The sequence below is a fragment of the Patiria miniata genome, unplaced genomic scaffold (assembly GCF_015706575.1).
Source record: "Patiria miniata isolate m_02_andy unplaced genomic scaffold, ASM1570657v1 HiC_scaffold_7, whole genome shotgun sequence".
NCBI classification, from domain to species: domain Eukaryota; kingdom Metazoa; phylum Echinodermata; class Asteroidea; order Valvatida; family Asterinidae; genus Patiria; species Patiria miniata.
Genome location: NW_024037074.1, coordinates 1,697,491 through 1,715,831, shown reverse-complemented (window position 1 = coordinate 1,715,831; position 18,341 = coordinate 1,697,491). Strand labels below are relative to the sequence as shown.

The 18,341-nt window shown below is 37.7% G+C and overlaps 1 protein-coding gene across 5 annotated transcripts in view; it reads left to right on the top strand.

Moving 5' to 3' along the window:
• Positions 1-18,341, top strand: part of LOC119745526 (protein kinase C epsilon type-like) — a 74,438-nt gene that overhangs the window by 6,355 nt on the left and 49,742 nt on the right. For 4 of the 5 annotated variants that reach the window (XM_038221919.1, XM_038221916.1, XM_038221920.1 and 1 more), the window contains exon 2: positions 13,573-13,633. In XM_038221919.1, the coding sequence (XP_038077847.1) occupies positions 13,573-13,633 (61 nt within the window). Of the gene's footprint in view, positions 1-1,072; positions 1,078-13,572; positions 13,634-18,341 lie in introns of those variants that run through there. The other variant, XM_038221921.1, reaches the window with a different exon arrangement.

Below are 18,341 nucleotides of genomic sequence, written 5' to 3'. Positions count from 1 at the left end.
TCCTGCCCGATTGGTTTCAACACTCATTCTGATCAGTATGTTTTTCTGCAGTAATTTTATTGATGGACAACAAAATTACACGAAGGTTGGCAGCGTGCACCGCGTTCCTAATCTGAATTTTATTGATTTTCTTGTGGAGCTACCGTAGTAAGAGCAGCAAGGGCATCCTGCATGCACATGTTTACACATGTGCATGCATCTTGCACATATATCAACTGTGTTGTTTATATGTGCATGTAATGTTACAGTTACTTTTTTTGTATATAATTCTATAGTATTAGTTTATTTTTTAAACTTGTAAAGCGCCTTGAGCGTCTTTTTAGACGGATTTTGGCGCTATATAAATGTTCACTATTATTGTTCACTATTATTATGTCTTAAGAGTGTTTTGTACATTGTCAGGGTTAATTTTTTTTTTTTTTTTTTATAGCTTTCAGCGATTAGTCTATATGACATTCTGCAGCCATGGGTGTTGGTGAATTCACAAAGTGGAAGTAAATATTTTAAGTACAGGATCAACAAATACAATATTACAAACATCAAATTATTTGACAGTGTCACATATTCTGCTGAGAGAAATACAGGGTGGGTAAAGAAAAACGAAACCCAAATGTCAGGACTATTGTTTTAGAGAAGTTCTGCATGTAGCACTTTCAAAATCTAGGATATGAAAGCCCAATTCATGTGCTATCTTTTAGTACAAGAATCATTCAAATCACTCATGTACATTGTACTTTTCAAGTTACGGAATTTTAAACACAACCACCGTTTTAAGGTTCTGTCCACGGATCCCAAAAATGGTGTGTGTTCTTTTCAGCAAAACGAAAACAATTCACACACATCCCTATGTGATTTGTTTTCGTTTTGCGGAAAGAACACTCAATTTTTTTGTGATCCGTGGACAGAACCTTAAAACGGTGGTTGTGTTTAAAAGTCCGTAACTTGAAAAGTACAATGTACATGAGTGATTTGAATGATTCTTGTACTTAAAGAAAGCTTATGAATTGGGCTTTCATATCCTAGATTTTGAAAATGGTACATGTAGAACTTCTCTAAAACAATAGTCCTGACATTTGGGTTTCGGTTTTTTTTTTACTCATCCTGTATTTCTCTCAGCAGAATATGTGGCACTGTCAAATAATTTGATGTTTGTATTGTATTTGTTGATCCTGTACTTAAAATATTTACTTCCACTTTGTGAATTCACCCACACCCACGGATGCAGAATGTAATATAGACTAATCGCTGTAAGCTAAAAAAATGAATAAAATTAACACAACGTACAATGGGTAAATAGTGTCTAAATGATGTAACATGAAACAGATCTTGTGAGGTGCTGTGGTCCAATGGTTACGGTGTTCGCCTCGTGTGCCGTGGTACATGGGTTCGAATCCTGACCATGGGAACATGGTGCTTGTGCTCTTGAGCAAGGCACTTTACCATTATTGCTTTGTGCTTCGGATGGGACGTAAAGCCGTAGGTCCTGTGTGTTGTGTAATGCACGTTAAAGAACCCAGTAACACTTACCGCTAAGAGAAGGGGTTTGCCCCAGTGTTTCTGGCAGTGGCTGCAATATGCGCCGCAGCACCTTGTAAACCATTAGAAGGTGCTACTTAACGGGTCTCATATTTCTCATAAACTTCATTTACCTGTCTTTAATAATAGAGACATATCTCCAGCGCCTCGAGTACCTAATTGTTGGTAGATACGTGCACTATATAAGACTCTGATATTAATATTATATTATTAAACAAAATGCTGGCAGGCCACTTCTGGTTGTAGCATTGTAGATTCTGGTATGTTGCGTGGAATTGAATACAGCATTTTTATGAGGTGGAAGGTCTAAAAAAAAAAGTGGAGTTTGAACAATAAAAGAAGGTTGAACAGTTGAAATAAATACATAGATATAAATAAATATTGTAAATCCGAAGACTGAGTCCAAAACTGGGTTCTACCAGATGTTCCCCAATACCTATGTTCCCAATACCTTTGTTCCCCAAAATCCTTAGGGTAAGGGTTAGGGTTGGGGAACACAGGTATCAAGGGGAACATAGGTATTGGGGAACATAGGTACATGTACAGTATGCAACCCCCAAAACTGAAGGTATTGAAAACATGCAATGCAAGAAAATAGACTGCCACCTGAAACAACCAGTCCAACAACCCTTCAGTAATTAATGCATCATTGAACTGTGCCAAAAGAAACATCTGGCATGTCTGGTACTAGTCTCTATTTCTACACATTTCTCCTTAGGCAGCCACCAGACTAATGAATGAAGAGGTCGATCTTTCAAACAAATGGGCCATGGTTGGACATGTACATGTACCAGTCTAGTCTCTAGCCTCATTTTGATATCACTTGACTTCCCTCTCATGTGCAAAATATTGAGGAAAAGTCTCCTTTAAAAATTGAACTGAGTCTTCAAACTTGGTTGGTGATTTCACCAACCAAGTTTGAGGACCTTTTCTTTGCCCAATGGACATTTTGGAGAATTTTGCTGGCTACGGAGTGAGTAAAGTTGGCCTGATTTTGTTTCGGATCTTTTTCAGCACCCAAGGTCCCAGTCTGCATTATTATATCACAGAGCTCCATGATTATAATGCACCAAGGCAGAACTATTTTTTAGGTGCTGCTGCTCATGTTTGACATCACGGCAATTGACCTACCGTATCGCCATTTGCGAGTTAGCCACGCCCCTCAGACAACACATCTGATCGGTTGTCAGAATACTAATGTGTAATGACAGAAATTGGGAAGCCATAAAATCTTTCTTGTTTTGTTTGTTTTGTTCCGGTACATGTAAATGTATTGCAGTGTATGTACACATACATGTACCGGTATATGTACATGTAATCTTATGACAGCACACCTTGAACATGAACATGTTGCGTAGTATTTAACAATTGTTGACTGGTGTGATGTGGGATATGACGTTTTGAACACCCGAGGGGTGCAAAGCACCCGAGGTGAACTATGCGCCCCGAGGGTGTTTAAAACGTCATATGCCATATCACACCAGTCAACTATTGTTTTGTTATAATACCTACATGTACATGTACCGGTATGTCTTGGATTTTTTTGATCTTGATGTAAAAATCACGAAAACAAACAGCAGTAAACACAACAATCATGACAATCGATCCGCAACTCATATGCATGTCGTGTGCTCGAAACAGCTAATAGTCTGCAAGTTCGCTACGTTTTACGTGTGAAACGCATACGTACGCGTTTGCATAAGCGTACATACATGTACCATACCGTACGCACAAAGTCATAGCACACTCCCTGTGGGATATCACGTGTCCACAGGGAGTGTGCTATGAACTAAACACGTGATTGATCTAGGCCAATGAAAATACAGTATTCAAGACAGAGGTAACAAACATGTATGACCCCCCCCCCCCACGCACAATTTGTACATACAGGGGGTACATGTACATTGTACACTGTACAGTTTGCATGTATTATGGATGTCAAATACTGTTGTACAGAACATACAGCGAAGCTATGTGTGTACTGTACACAGTTGACATACATGAACGTGGCTGCATATATTCAATTAGGGAGGGTTAGCTGCAGCACATAATGAGCAAACGGTGTGGAAAGTGCAATCTTCACATGTACACTTTAAAATTGCAACGCATAAAATGTGTATTAAATCATTGTTGCATTCAGGGTTGGTAAAAGAGCAGTTAACCCTTTTGTTTAAATATCAAAAAACAAATTTTCAAAATGCTTGCTGGATATAAATAAAGGAAGAAAATCTGTATAAATTCTCAAGTTGTTCCATGCAAACATGCCATTTTGAAGAAAGCACATGTTTTATAAGAAATTTGATGTATTGAACACTTACAATACCTGGGACAGTTTTCCTGACTTTTCCTATCAGTCAGGCGTTCCTCATGTTTGTGGTTTTAAACTGCTGTTAGGATCATTTGCATTAAAGGGAATATACAACATTTGCAAACATCGAAAAATAAAACTACCAAGTTTTTACGAAATACCTTACTAGGATGTTGGTAAATGACAATCTAAAGCATTTTGTAAATTATGGCACCTGGTGTGAAGTCATTTTCAAGAAAATGGTATTTTTGTATACATTTCCAACGGTGGTCGTCCGACCAGTGTTGGAAAAACCTAACTATTTTTCAACTACTGCTCCAAATTAACCATTTTTTCAGTCCAAATTTTGTTTGCTATTGGCTACATGTTTCATGAACGGGTGCAGGCCAGCTAGACTGGTTCCTGTGCCTTACAAATTTCCAGCATCTATAAATTTTATCTTTTGTGGAGTCAGGGAACCAGACTGCTTAAACATTTTTGTTTTTCTTGGTTTTTCCAACCTTTTCGAACACAAAACTTCAAAAATGTCAGTGTAACAATATTTGATCTATATACTAACCCCTCAAATAGTTCATTTCTGAAAATTACATCAAAAACCAATGATGTACATTCCCTTTAATCACAAACATAACCTAGCGAATTATTATCAAAAATAATACTTGGATTAGAGATACCGGTACCTTCATGCTCCAGGATGTCACTGGCTCTGCCTCAACATATTGACAGTGATTGCTGGAGGATTTTGCAGGGTTGAGGCGGTAGTCACCCCTCCAAGGACCACATCCAAGAAATAACACAGGATTTTGCAGGATTGAGGCTGTATGCAATTTTTACATGGAGGCAGGTGAAGGATTTTGCAGGATTTAGGTTGCATCCGAGCAAAAATGCCCAGGGAGAACTATGAGGTACCGGTACAACATTCTGGGATACCTCAACCATTAAACGTGAACATTTTTACGTTTGAGCTGAAAAGGCTTACATTAATATTGGGGGAAATGGACTTTATTTGTAACTCGAGAGAAGTATAATGACTGAGAACTGGAAACGTCAAATTTAACAACATTGCTTGAAATCCCCATAAAATTGTATCACCATACACCTGAGCGGTATGCAAATATCCCTGCTATTTTGAAACATTGACCAACTTGCAAGACTGGAAGTTAATCCATTACACAAGCCTAGAGAAACCTGTGGATAATGGTGGAGAAAAAAAATTGAGGAAATATTCAGGTTTAGAGGTGGGGGAAATCCTAGCCATATAATCAGGGGAGAACTCTCAAAAATCAGAACCAAGTAGGAACTGAAAACTAAACCATATTGGTCTGTTTTATAGAAAGAGAAAAAAAGAGAACCACTTAACCAACCCGTCTTCAACAATTCAAATAATAAGCAGTGTTCTCTGTGCTTGTACATGTACATTGTAACAGTATGGGCGTACTACACCAGTACAGGTCTGTACTTTATAATGCGTACTGTATTGTGAGCAAATTAAGTCTTACATTTGCCCTCAGTGCTGTGGGCAAGACAAGTGCATAATTTGTCGATATTGGAGAACTGAAAATTGGGCTGCATGATCTATAGGAGGAGAGTATTGAACTGGACAAGACCTAGCCCCCGAAAAGCTTGCCAGAAGATTTCGACTCTGCCTTCACGATCATTATCATAATGAAGGAACATTAATGTACAAGTATGTTGATCCAGCATGGCAGGTAATGACTCGGAACGGGTGCGGTGCATGGATAGTAACTGCAGGCTAGATCAGTTTCCATTAGATTGATGTTGTACATGTAAGTCTGGTTCTGAAATTGAGATTTTATTTTTTTTTGAGAGAATTCTTCTCGGTTAATTTGATGTTAATCAACCATGTTTGTACATGTTTTTATGCATTCATATCATACATTTTGTACATTGAATGCCATGATTGCCATGGTTGTAAAAATGTTTTGGGGAAGATGTTGGAATATTCAGACCACGTTGCAGGCACTTTTGAGTGCCAGCCCGACGTTTTTGATATCTTTGTATAATCATATTTATTACTAGGCTTTGGATGCGTGTAGTGCACAGATTTACCGGTATGTAGGTCATCCGTGTGGTCCTAAACGTTGTACACAATGTGTAGACAGCGCAGATATATCGCGTGTGAATACATGAATAGTAAATTGTCAATTGCACAGTTTTTTTTGCTGATGTTATTTAATCCCGTTTGATTTGATTGAAAGAGGATTGACTTGCCGAACATACATTTGTACACGTGTGTACAAACTGTACATGTGCCATCTGTCTGTGTTTTAACCCTACCTTGGGTATCTTTGACTAGAAAGTATCCCGAATCTGCCAAAATCCACCTACTGTGTCATACATGTACACACAAATTTTGGTGTTGTGACTGCTCAGTATATGGAGGTACCGGTATCCTGAATCCATCAAAATCCTGCAGTACCGCTAGGCTTACAGTCCTCAATCCATCAAAATCCCCCGTTTTCATAAAAATCCCCTGTTTTCAATATGGAGGTATCCTGAATCTGCCGAAATACTCCAAAACAGGGGTATGGATTTTGATGGATTCAGGGTGTTAAAGAAGGATTAGTCGCTATACGAGGCTTTCATTGAAGGCTACCCGTACCAGTACCACTTTGGAATACTGTCTTTATTGGTAACGGAGCTGATAACTAAGCCTATGGATGCCAAACAAAGGTTATGGTATACATAGATGTTACATTATAACGTTACGGACGTAACGTGTCTGAAATCAACTTCAAACACGTTATAAAAAACATGATACTGAATCATGCTATTCTAACTTCAGTGTGATATTTTCATAAAATGTAAACCTTTCTCTCTGACTTAAAAACAAAAAGTCACAAAACCATTTTGCATATAAGAAAAAAATGACTACCTAAATTTAGCCCCAAATCCATTTCTTTGACAAAACAAAATACATTTAACCACATTCTATCTCACTGTCACACCACTTAAAATAAAAGGCCTTGTTGTCCCTTTCATTTGATACCACATTTGAGGTTGTGATGCTTGTAGTTCTGAAGATTTCATACATTTTGTAAATCGTTCTACTTTTCAGCCATGTCCACTTTGTGTGGAATTGCCCTGCTATTTTCAAGTTTCACCTCGAAAAATAGATTTGTTTTTTTCAATTGCTATATTCTCAGCAATAAAAAAGTTATTCACTTTTGAATGAGACATCGAGCGAAAAAAAAATCCACTTTTGTTATTGAATTATTTCTTAACAAAATTTGAATTATTGGCTACCAGACAATAATTTTGGCTCTCGCAGGGCGGGTTTATTTGTGCACAAAGTGAGGGTCGCAGACGCCCAGAATCAAATTGAAAATTCGTCAGAAAAAAAAAAATCAATTTTTGAACTTACTGGTTGTCAACTTTAAGAACTTTAAAGGGAATGTACAACATTTGCTTTTGCTGCGATTTTCAGAAATAAAGGGATTCGGAGGATTAGTATGTTATAGCAAATATTGTTAAACTGACTTGTTTCACGTTTTGGGCTTGAAGATGCTGGAAAAACCAATAAACCAGTCATGTTCTTGTAGTCTGGTTCCCTGACCCCACTTAAGATTAAACGGAGAAATGTAAAGACTTTGGGGAATTGTAAGGTCATAGAATCATTCTAGCAGGCTTGTACCCCCTTCACAGGTGTATCAATTGCAAAGAAAGTGCGGAATAACTAAGTGAAAAGTTAGGAGCAGATTTGGAAAAAAACCCAGTTTTTTTCCAACGCTGGTCGGCCGACCAGCGTTGGAAAAATACACTTTTTCTTGAAAATGTCAGCACACCAGGAGCCACAATTTTACAGGATGCTTTAGACTGTTAATCCCTAACAATTCAGTAAGGTATTTCGTGATTATTTGATCATTTCATGTTTTTTTATGTTTGCAAATGTTGTATCTTCCCTTTAAGCAAGCTACATAATACTTTAATACAGTGAAGTACATGTAGTTGATAATGTACATGTATGTACATGTGTACAATGTATATGTCTGTCTTTGTTAATACACACATGTACGTACGGTACGTGCATTGCAAAACTATCTTGATTACGCACATGTGTATAAAACGGTGAAGCACAGTCTGTGGAACTTGTAGTCCAGCCTTCTCAGGAAATTGTGCATTTCCTAGTTCCTGAACCAGAAGTCAAACAACGACTCCAGGTTTCAGAAAAGAGGATGTCAGAGGCAGGACGCCCCATTCGGTTTTTGCACCGCACAGCTGATTAATTATATACTTTTTTTGAGGTCAAGGATATGCAAGTGCATGTATCGTGTGTAGAAGTCCAATAGCTCAATGAACGGTGGCTCAGTCGAGGTCTGAAGAAACCTCAACATATCAAGCATTGTCAGTTAAAGGGAATGTACAACATTTGCTTTTGCTGCAATTTTCCGAAATAAAAGGATTTGGAGGATTAATATAATACTTAATAGCATTATTATTAATAGTATGTTATAGCAAATATTGTTAAACTGACTTGTTTCACATTTTGGGCTTGTATATATGCTGGAAAAACCAAGAAAACCAATCATGTTCTTGTAGACTGTTTCCCTGACCCCACTTAAGATGAAACTGAGAAATGTAAAGACTTTGGGGAATTATAAGGTCAATGAATCAGTCTAGCAGGCTTGTGACCCTTCTCAGGTGTGTTATCAATTGCAAAGAAAATGCGGAACAACAAAATATGAAAAATTAGGAGCAGTTTGTCAGAAAAGCCAGTTTTTTTTGGTTTACAGGTTTTTTGAAAATGTCAGCACACCAGTAGCCATAATTTTACAGGATGCTTTAGACTGTCATTCCCTAACAATCCAGTAAGGTATTTTGTGATAATTTGATCATTTCGTTTTTTTTTGATGTTCGCAAATGTTGTATCTTCCCTTTATTGGTAATGGACGCCATTTGCACAAAAAAAATGTGTCTTTGCTGGTTCCAGGAACAATAAATCTGAAGCAGGTTATTAAAAAAGTAACCTGTCCAAACGTCAGCTCATTTGATGTACTTTTTGAGAAAACAGTTAATGCATTTTTCTCAATGCAAAGCATAGATTTCCGTTGCAAGCTTGATGGTTTGGTCCTAACCATCGCAAGGAATTGATGGTAATTCCTCTTTTCTCAAAAATGACAGCATACTAGATGCAGTGATTTCACAGGATGTATGATTGTATTAATTGACTTACAATCAAGTAACGGTAGGATATTTCATTATATTTAATTTTGACAGTTTCATTTTTGATTGTTTGCAAATGGTGTCCATTAGGCCAAATAGAAATAAATTACATGTTTAGTGTCCCTGCCCGCTTCCGTTTTGGCAGCCACTTGGATTTTTTATTTTATTTTTTTTGAAAAAAAAAAGCAAAATGTCGCCTGATTTCATGAAAACATAAAATACTTGCGAATTGGAACTTCTAATTTTAGACTCTATCGGTCACTTTCCACATCATTCAGTTGACCCTGCGATCTCCAATCCAAACCAGCGCGGACGGTACGTGGATCATAGACTGAGTGACCACGTGCATGCGCCGCATTATGAATCCAAGTTTTAATGCTTGGAATAAATTCACGGAAACGGACAAAATATATATATAACACAGAAAATATTTCTTCCAGTTTTGTGACATTACTGGTTTTAGATCGTTTCAAAAATATTTTGCTTGACTTATTTCACAGTGTCGATATCGTTCCCGATTTAGCTGGTTCCCATCTTTATACCCTTCCAGTTTTTATCACTATTTGGCGGGAACCAGTCTATGTGCTAATAGGGAGCAAGATTTTTTAAGGCGGCAAAACACTTGCGGTCAATGGGGCGTCGTTGCCGGAAAAAAATACTTTGGCATATACTTCATGCCCTCTCGATCACCATCGATGTGAAAGAAGTAATATGGAAGGGGTTATACATTTGTAAATATACATGTATGATAGTTTTGACGTCATAATGTTGTTGAGATGCATTTTTGATGAGACAAAAGGCAACATGGACTTGTTTTTAATATACAAAATTTAACTTCACTCTCATTTCAAAGTTTGCCCTTCGAGCACTTGAAAACTATGATTTCTCGTTCGCGCCGTTCTAAGTAGCAGCAATGTGATGTGGCTGGGTTTCTTTTGGCATTGGACATCCTACTAAGGGCCTCTAAAACAGGTTTCTTATGCACGAAGACGATAAACAGGTATACTCCCACAGCAATTGTGTTGACGTTCTTATTTACTGCCGAACCCGAACCAAGCCAATGTTCCGATAAAAATAGCCGAACCCAACCCGAACCCAAACCAAGTGAAGATTCTTTATCAGTACTAGAAATTTCACTTCTTCAGCCAGATCGTAAGCAAATCTAAGTACCTCAATCTTAATCCTCAATCTCTACTTGTATCTCTGGTGGCGTATCTATATATAAATCTGATGTTTTTGTTGGGTCGTTAGTTGAATGAGAGACGATGCATGACGATCATGAATGTTCGTGTCGCATGGATTTATGGTCGGAGGCGTGAAGTCAGTTCAGATATTTATTGTTGATCAAAAGCCACATCAAGTGTCACGTTTTTAATTGTCCTTTCTCTCGCTCTTTTTCTTCTCTTTATTTTTTTTTCGGTCGAGGTGAAGAGATCTATATGCGCAAAGACAAGCTCTTAATCTCAGCAAACCCGGATGAATCTTTAGTCTACATTCATGACATGGTGCATGTATCAATCTGGGCCACCAAAAGTTTGTTGAATTTTGTGTTCCTTCATCACCTTCACCATTTACTCGAAATAGAGAAATCTATTGCACTTTTTTTTTTCATTGTAAAACTGTGCAACAAATTTTAAACAAAACTATTGAAACCATTGTAGATGTTTTATTCTCATGTCTAGCATTTCTGTATCATTTTTATGTCTTTGAACAGTATAAAAACCGACGGTTGTCGGAATTTTTTTTAAAAGTGGCAGCCATCTTAAAAATAGATAAAAAGTCCCAAATAAAAAGTCCCACATCCTCACTGTTTTCTAAAAACCTGGATGCTAAACATGTTTTTTTTTTTACTTGGCCTTAGCTTTAAGTTACATGTAAACTATAGTGTACTTCATGGTTCCAAGAAATGTATAAATTTAATTGGTTGTAGTTTTACGTTTTATTATATAACGTGTTTGATGGTTCTGGTTGCAAATAACAAAACCTGTAAAACACCACAAGCCGAGCCAATAAAGGGGCGATGAGATGAATTTTTCTTGGGAACACATTTTGTGCAACTTTCACACTCCTCTTAAATGTATGAAAACTATTTGGCATACCTTTTTGGTTAATGTTATTGAAAAGTGCACTTCTTTTTTTATTTGAATTTTCCATGCTTTTCCGGACAACTGAGGGCGCTTTTGCTGTGATGTCATTTCAGGAAGACACTGTTCAGTTTAGGGGTTTTCTGTTCAACTTGTGAACCCGACAATTTGCTCATTGAAAACATTTGTGAGAAAAATTTGCTCATTGGCTTACTGCCATGTACTGACACAAAAACGAATCACCAAAGAAAAGAAAATCCACGACAGCAAAATGACCAAATTTCTGGCAAATTTTGGTGATGAAATACCGGTAGCTGTAACATTGAGGTTTCTGTCGGAAATGGCATCACTTTTGCTCATGAATATGTAAATTTGCATTAGCATAAAAACCCAAAAGGCACCAAAATACCCTTGAAAATGGCAAAATGAAATAGAAAATAAGGTCAAATGAAACACAAAGGTGCATTTTCAAGGATTGCTCTCAATAAAAACAAAATACATGGCATGGGCCCTTTAAGACCTGAAAATGGGCCTGAGTCCCAAATGGTAATATTAAATTGCCAAAATACATGTAAGCCTACACGAAATTCATAAATATTAATGAATGTGCCACATGCATGCACATTATTCAGCAGAAATTTCTCTTTGGCCCCCAAAATATATGCCGTGTTTACCATAACCCGACCAACTCAAAACATTTTTGTTGGCCTTTGTCATGTTTGTACAATTGTAATATTGTCCATTGAATTTGTACCGTACATCCTGGTGTACATGTACATCCAAAACAACATGTTTGCACATTTTGATCACATCGTGTTTGGATCACATCGTGCTTGCAAAGTTGCACAGTTTGTGTTTTGATTGTACCACAGGAAAAAAAAACATTATTACTCGGACTTGGGCAAAGGAAACGAAGCATTTTTACAACGAAGTGGCCATTATTATAGCGACCATAACGCAGTTTTCAAGGAATATTATTGCTGCATTGCCAAAATAAAATTAAAATATTGCGAATTTATATCACGATTGGGTAAACATTGAACTACCATGCCGAAGGTATCGCAATTGAATCCATTGTTTCAGAGATTTAGTTTTCCCTTTTTATTTTATTTAAATAGTTTTCTTTACTTTATATTCAAGTCAAATCCTACTTTTTATTGGACACGTTATGATATTTAAATCAAATCCTACGTTTTGTTGAAGTAACTTCATTTTTTCCCCCTAGAGATCCGTGGCCTTGGAGCATTTTTTTTTATCAAATGGAAATAAAGTCCGTGAACTATGCGATTGATAGTCTGGTTCCGAGACCAAAAAGATCCTGACGTCGAGTATTGTCAGTTCAGAAAACTGCCAGAACGATAGCCACAGTGTTAAAAGCCAGAATGTAGCTAATGTTGTGAATGAGGTCATGTTACTCAAGATAAATCAGTGATTAATTTTTTCCCCTGCTCAACTGCAAATTTTCATACACCTCTAGTGTAATGGGTAAGTGTTAATTTCCCACACCTGATATAGGATAACACTTGAACATGTAACTGGGAGCATGGTGACTCACACCTTAATGTGTCTGTCCAAAATGTTAAGTGGTTGTGAATGTGAGAATGACGGTGGGAGAGAGAGAAAACAAGAGACACCTAGTGATGTGGAACATGAACTCAGTATTCAGGTTATCCTTGGAGGCATGCACATGCTGTAGGATCATTTGCATTTAGTAACCTACTAAATTGTTATCAAAACCCTAACTTGGATTGAAGGTAGAGTGTATCATTTGCAGCTATCCAAAAAGTAACTGACAAAATTTATTGTTGAAAAGCATACTTGGTTTAAAGATATATTCTTGTAGTAATGGCATTGAACTGCCTGTGAAATTATTCTTTCTGGCATGCTGTTGTTTTGAAGGAAACATAAAAGCAGGTCATTTTCAAAGATGCGTCTATTTATGCATTGTTGGAATTTAGTTCGTTTTTAGCTCGGCGAAGCCGTGAATGGGTGCAATCAGCTGAATGAGAACGTGTCCCGGATGCTGATTTTTGGGCACAATTCAAAACATGACTCGGCAACTTTTAAATTGAAATCAAGATCCTAGAATGTTTTGTTTTTTTTTCGGAATATTCACTGAGCTAAAACTTCATAGTTGTCAAGCACCCTTCTTTAGATTTTGAGCACTTTTTTGCTTCATACAAAAAAAATGTACAAATGACAAATGATTACTACCTTCGGCATATCAGTGTCCAGACTCCAACCAGTCTTAAACATAGTGTTTAAAACCGGTCAAGCACACGTTTATTCCCTTATTAATATCCGATTACCACTTTTTATACACCCTGTGCATGTACATTGTATATTGAATCATCAGTTGCTTACTGTGTTTTACATAAAATGAGTATGTAGGTCAAGACAATATGGATTACGAGATGCTAATCCAACACTTAAAATATCTTTATTTTTTCTTCCCACCAGATTGACCTTGAGCCGTCTGGGAAAGTCCATGTTGTCATTGAACTCAAGGGATCATCTGAAGGTATTACACTGATTCCTATTAATTCTTTGATGTACACTTTATGAATGTATTGTAATCCTCTTATATCAATCTGTTTGTGGATGGGCAAATGTCATTTTGCTAACAAAACACCTCTGAAAAATCTGTTGTTTGAAACCTTTTCAAACATGTACATTGTACAGGCTGTTGAATACACAAAGTAAAGTTTACTTACGGTAGATGTGTTTAAAGATGCATGCCTCATGCTCTTCAAAAAATGGATTTTTTTTCTCCTAGGTAACAAATATTCAATTTGTACTTGTACTACGTGTCAAAAGTAGATGTCCTGCCTTTGATCCTAAATAACTCTGTTGTGGAATTAAACCAAAATTTTAGATCATGTACGCAAGGCATGACAAATTTTATGGAATGAGTTTCATCAGCTTTGTGCAAGAGGATGAGATTTAAACGCCATACGAAAACAAATACCCACTTACAGAAGCTGCCACTTTAGACTTAGCGTCCTCCAATGTCGATACAATGCTGGAGATGGTGGTGGAAGGTGCGTGCTGTGGCTGAAAGCTTTTGAAGGAATGCAGGATCACCCCTGATGTCATTGCACACCTCCTCAATCGTTTGGTGCAACACACGATCGAGGAGGTGTGCAATGACATCAGGGGTGATCCTGCATTCCTTCAGAATCTTTCAGCCGCAGCACGCACCCTCCGCCACCATCTCCAGTGCTGTATCAACATTCTGAAAATGAGTATTTTTTTCGTATGGCGTTTAAATCTCACCCTCTGAGCTGATGAAACTCGCTCCATAAAATTTGTCATGCCTTGTTTACATGATCTGAAATTTTACACTTCATTCCAATTTTGGGTGTCTGCAACCCTCTGAAAAAAGGGGGCTTTCATTATTCGCACATGGTGTTTCCACAAACCTTTCATTATTTAGTATCTTCACCATGCAAAGCCTCAAATCTTACTTACTGGGCTTTCATTTGGCGAACAAAATAACCCACTCTGCGAGAGAAAGTGGGGGATGTTCCAGTTGTTGTCATGAGCTTTTGTCACACAAAAAAAAAGAAGGCTTAATTTTGTAAGGTTAATTTTGAATATCCGGTTTCCACAATCCATACCGAATAGTGGAATTCAAACCAAATTTTAAACAATCCAGATTTGAATCCCACCACTTGGTTGTATTGCCCTTTTAGAAAGTGTGTGTTAGAATAGTCTGCAAAGTGGGTTTCGGGTAACTAATTAAACCCAGAATAGGATTAGGTATTGTCAATTTTGTTGCGGTATCGGGTACCCGGGGATCTTTCCCAGGTTTACGGGAATGGGACACCTTCATCAACCTTGTCCAGTACATACATGTTCCGGTACAGTATGTCAACCTCTTTGAAATCTCACATAGAACCAGCAATTGTATGGTGTACACGTCAATGTAAAAGATCCGAGACTAATCAGTGAGACTTTAGACTCGGACATGTGCCTGTACGTGACTCGTGACTCAAACTCCTCATGGAAGACGCGGGACTTGAGCTTTGATTCTTTGGATTAGCTCCAGCATTACTTGTCACGGGGTAATTTAGTTTTATCGCCCCATCGCAGACAGTGGGGAAAAAAATCCCTCCAACATTGGACTTCACGCATACAATGTGGGAAACTTGAAGTTGTACATAACATGCATACATGTACATGTACATCACTGTGCTGGAAACATGGCTCATTGTGAAATTGTATTGTGAGTGCTTCAGGCTGCTCACTAATGTGCATGCATGCATACATGCTGTTAATGTATGCAAGTCACTTAACATCATTAATATATGCTTGTATGACTAGGCGCCGCATATGTATGTATGTGTCTTTACATTTAGAACAGCTGTTAGCATAATGTCATATTGTGCAAATGACTATTATTAAATGTTAAATACACATACCGGTATATTGAAGAAAAATACCCCTTTAATGTGACGTCACATGACATATGATTTTCATCTATAAAGCCCGGTTCATACTTCATGCGAATGCGAATGCGAATGCGAAGCGAATTTGACGTCATGGCATGTTCGCTGCGAAATTCGCCCGAGTTGAAATATGTTCAACTTTAACGAATTCGCAGTGCGAATACTTGCCATGACGTCACAAATTCGCATTCGCTTTCGCACCGAGTATGAACCGGGCTTATCATATCCCGGTATGGTACATATCAAGTTACAACCAAATAGGACATACCGGTATCATTCTTATATAGGACTTAGAAAAATGCCCCTTTAATGTGACGTCATATGACTTGTGATGACGTCAATCATGACATCACTTCATATACACCCCACACCCAATGCATGTACGTGTATCTGCCTGATGACACTCAGACAGCGAATGCAGGGAAACGTTAACTCGTACCAAGTCAAATCGTACTCATCATTTCGTACCCAGGTTAACTCGTACCTACATGTAAGTCATGTCATACACTACAAGAAAATAGCCATCATTTTTCAAAACTTTGGGATGGAAACACCCCAAAAAGATATATTGCAGTGTGATTTTCCGCATTTCCCAAGCCGGGCCGGTGATAGAAACAATAGTTCTCTTTTGAAATATCAATAAAGTTGATAATAAAAAACTTGTTAGCAAATGTTTCCTTTTTGATGTTTCAGCCTAAAAAGTAGATTTTGTTTATTACATTACTTTTAACAATACCAAAGTTAAAAACTTTTAATTAGACACTGGCCAAAAACATGTATAACCTCCCACATTCAATTATAGGAAAGAAATGTGAAGTGCGCCTGTCGCATGTCAATCCAATTTACAGCAAAAAAAAAACCATTAAAAGATCCGCATCCGAACAACTTCGTCCTCAGGGATATTTAATTGGCAACCTTGTTTTGAAGAGGCGTTAGATAGGCCCACTGTACTTGTTTTGGGAGCATTCTGTTAAGTCTGGTTCCCTGACCTGACAATTCCCTGACGCCCTGATGTCTAAAAGTCTAAATATTTAATGGATGTCATCGTGACGTCATCACACGTCATGTGACGAAGTCACAATGACTTCATGATGAAATCCATGTACACTTTATACCGCTATGTTACATGTACCGGAAGTTCTTTCTGATGTTAATGTACCGGTACACACAAAATCATGATGTGATTAAAATCTTCTACCGGTAGGCTCTGCTGAAAAAATCCCTGCAAAATGTACAAATGTATGTGTTTTCATTTGGAAAACTGCATGAATTTTTTTTTTTCTTGGCTGTGATGTGACATGAATGATTAAATGTGCAGCTACTGCATCCCGGGACCTCCTGATGACATTTAGACACAGTAGTTTGGCATTTGGATCCAACCAGAATGGGGAAGAACAAGTCAGCAGTTTTATTTTTTCTTTGGGATTTTTTTGTTCAACCTTAGTGGTTGAGTGTTCATGTAGTTGTGTGTAGCTGTGAATGCTCCTTCACGTTGACATGAAATTTGACAAATTTTCATAAGCTAATTTGGTACCAGATTACGGGCTCCAGGCGCGAACAGAGAGGGCATTTTTACCACTTTCGAGAACCACGTGTGCACGTACTGTTCGCGCGCGTACAGCGCGAAAGTACACAGGACTGTTTTTTATTCTGAAAAATGTGCACAAAGCCTAGTAAGCATCAGGCATTGTCAGCAATGCGTTCTAATGTCTCTCCCAGTGGTCTCCCCCAACTCTCCCTTTCTTACCGTTGAGGGGGTACTTGTGCAGGGTGCCCATATTCGGGATGCCCATGGATACCATGGCAGCTGATGATTTTTAACCTGGTAACATGCACAATTAAAATATTTTAGCAAGGATGTTAATATTTAGTTTTTGAAACACAGAATCACAGTGTTTCTTACATGTACATGTTGTACCCTAATCTTCCAAACTTGTTTGGTACCGGTACTGATACACAATGATGTGTACCGTACAAGTACATTAAAGGGAATGTACAACATTGGCTTTTGCTGCAATTTTCAGAAATAAGTGCATTTGGAGGATTTATATGTTTTAGCAAATATTGTTAAACTGACTTGCTTCACGTTTTTGGCTTGTAGATGATGGAAAAATCAAGAAAACCAATTATATTCTTGTAGTCTGGTTCCCTGACCCCACTTAAGATGAAATGGAGCAATTTATAGACTTTGGGGAATTGTATGGCCAGAGTATCAATTTAGCTGGCTTGTACCCGTTCACAGGTGTGTAATCAATTGCAAAGAAAATGTGGAATAACTAAATATAAGAAATATGGAGTAGTTTTTGAAAATAGCCAGTTTTCTCCAGCGCTGGTCGGCCGACCAGCGTTGGAAAACTACAATGTTTCTTGAAAATGTCAGCACACCAGGAGCCACAATTTTACAGGATGCTTTAGACTGTCATTCCCTAACAATCCAGTAAGATATTTCGTGATAATTGGATCATTTCGTTTTTTGATGTTTGCAAATGTTGCATCTTCCCTTTAAAGGAATCCAATACATGCCTAGTCTTTTTCTCCCCCAGTCTTTCTCTCAAGAGATCTTTTGCTTTCTAGCGGTCCCTTTTCTGTTGTTGTACACTTTAATAATCAGAACAATGAACTGTTGAGATGACTTTTTTTTCCTTTTCCTGAAAATGGTCAAAACCTGACTCATTACGCCTTCTAACATTGACTTTGATGCCATATAAGTCATTACGTTATGATGATACAGTACATTAAATGACACAAAGCTATTCTTTTACATATTTGACATAAATT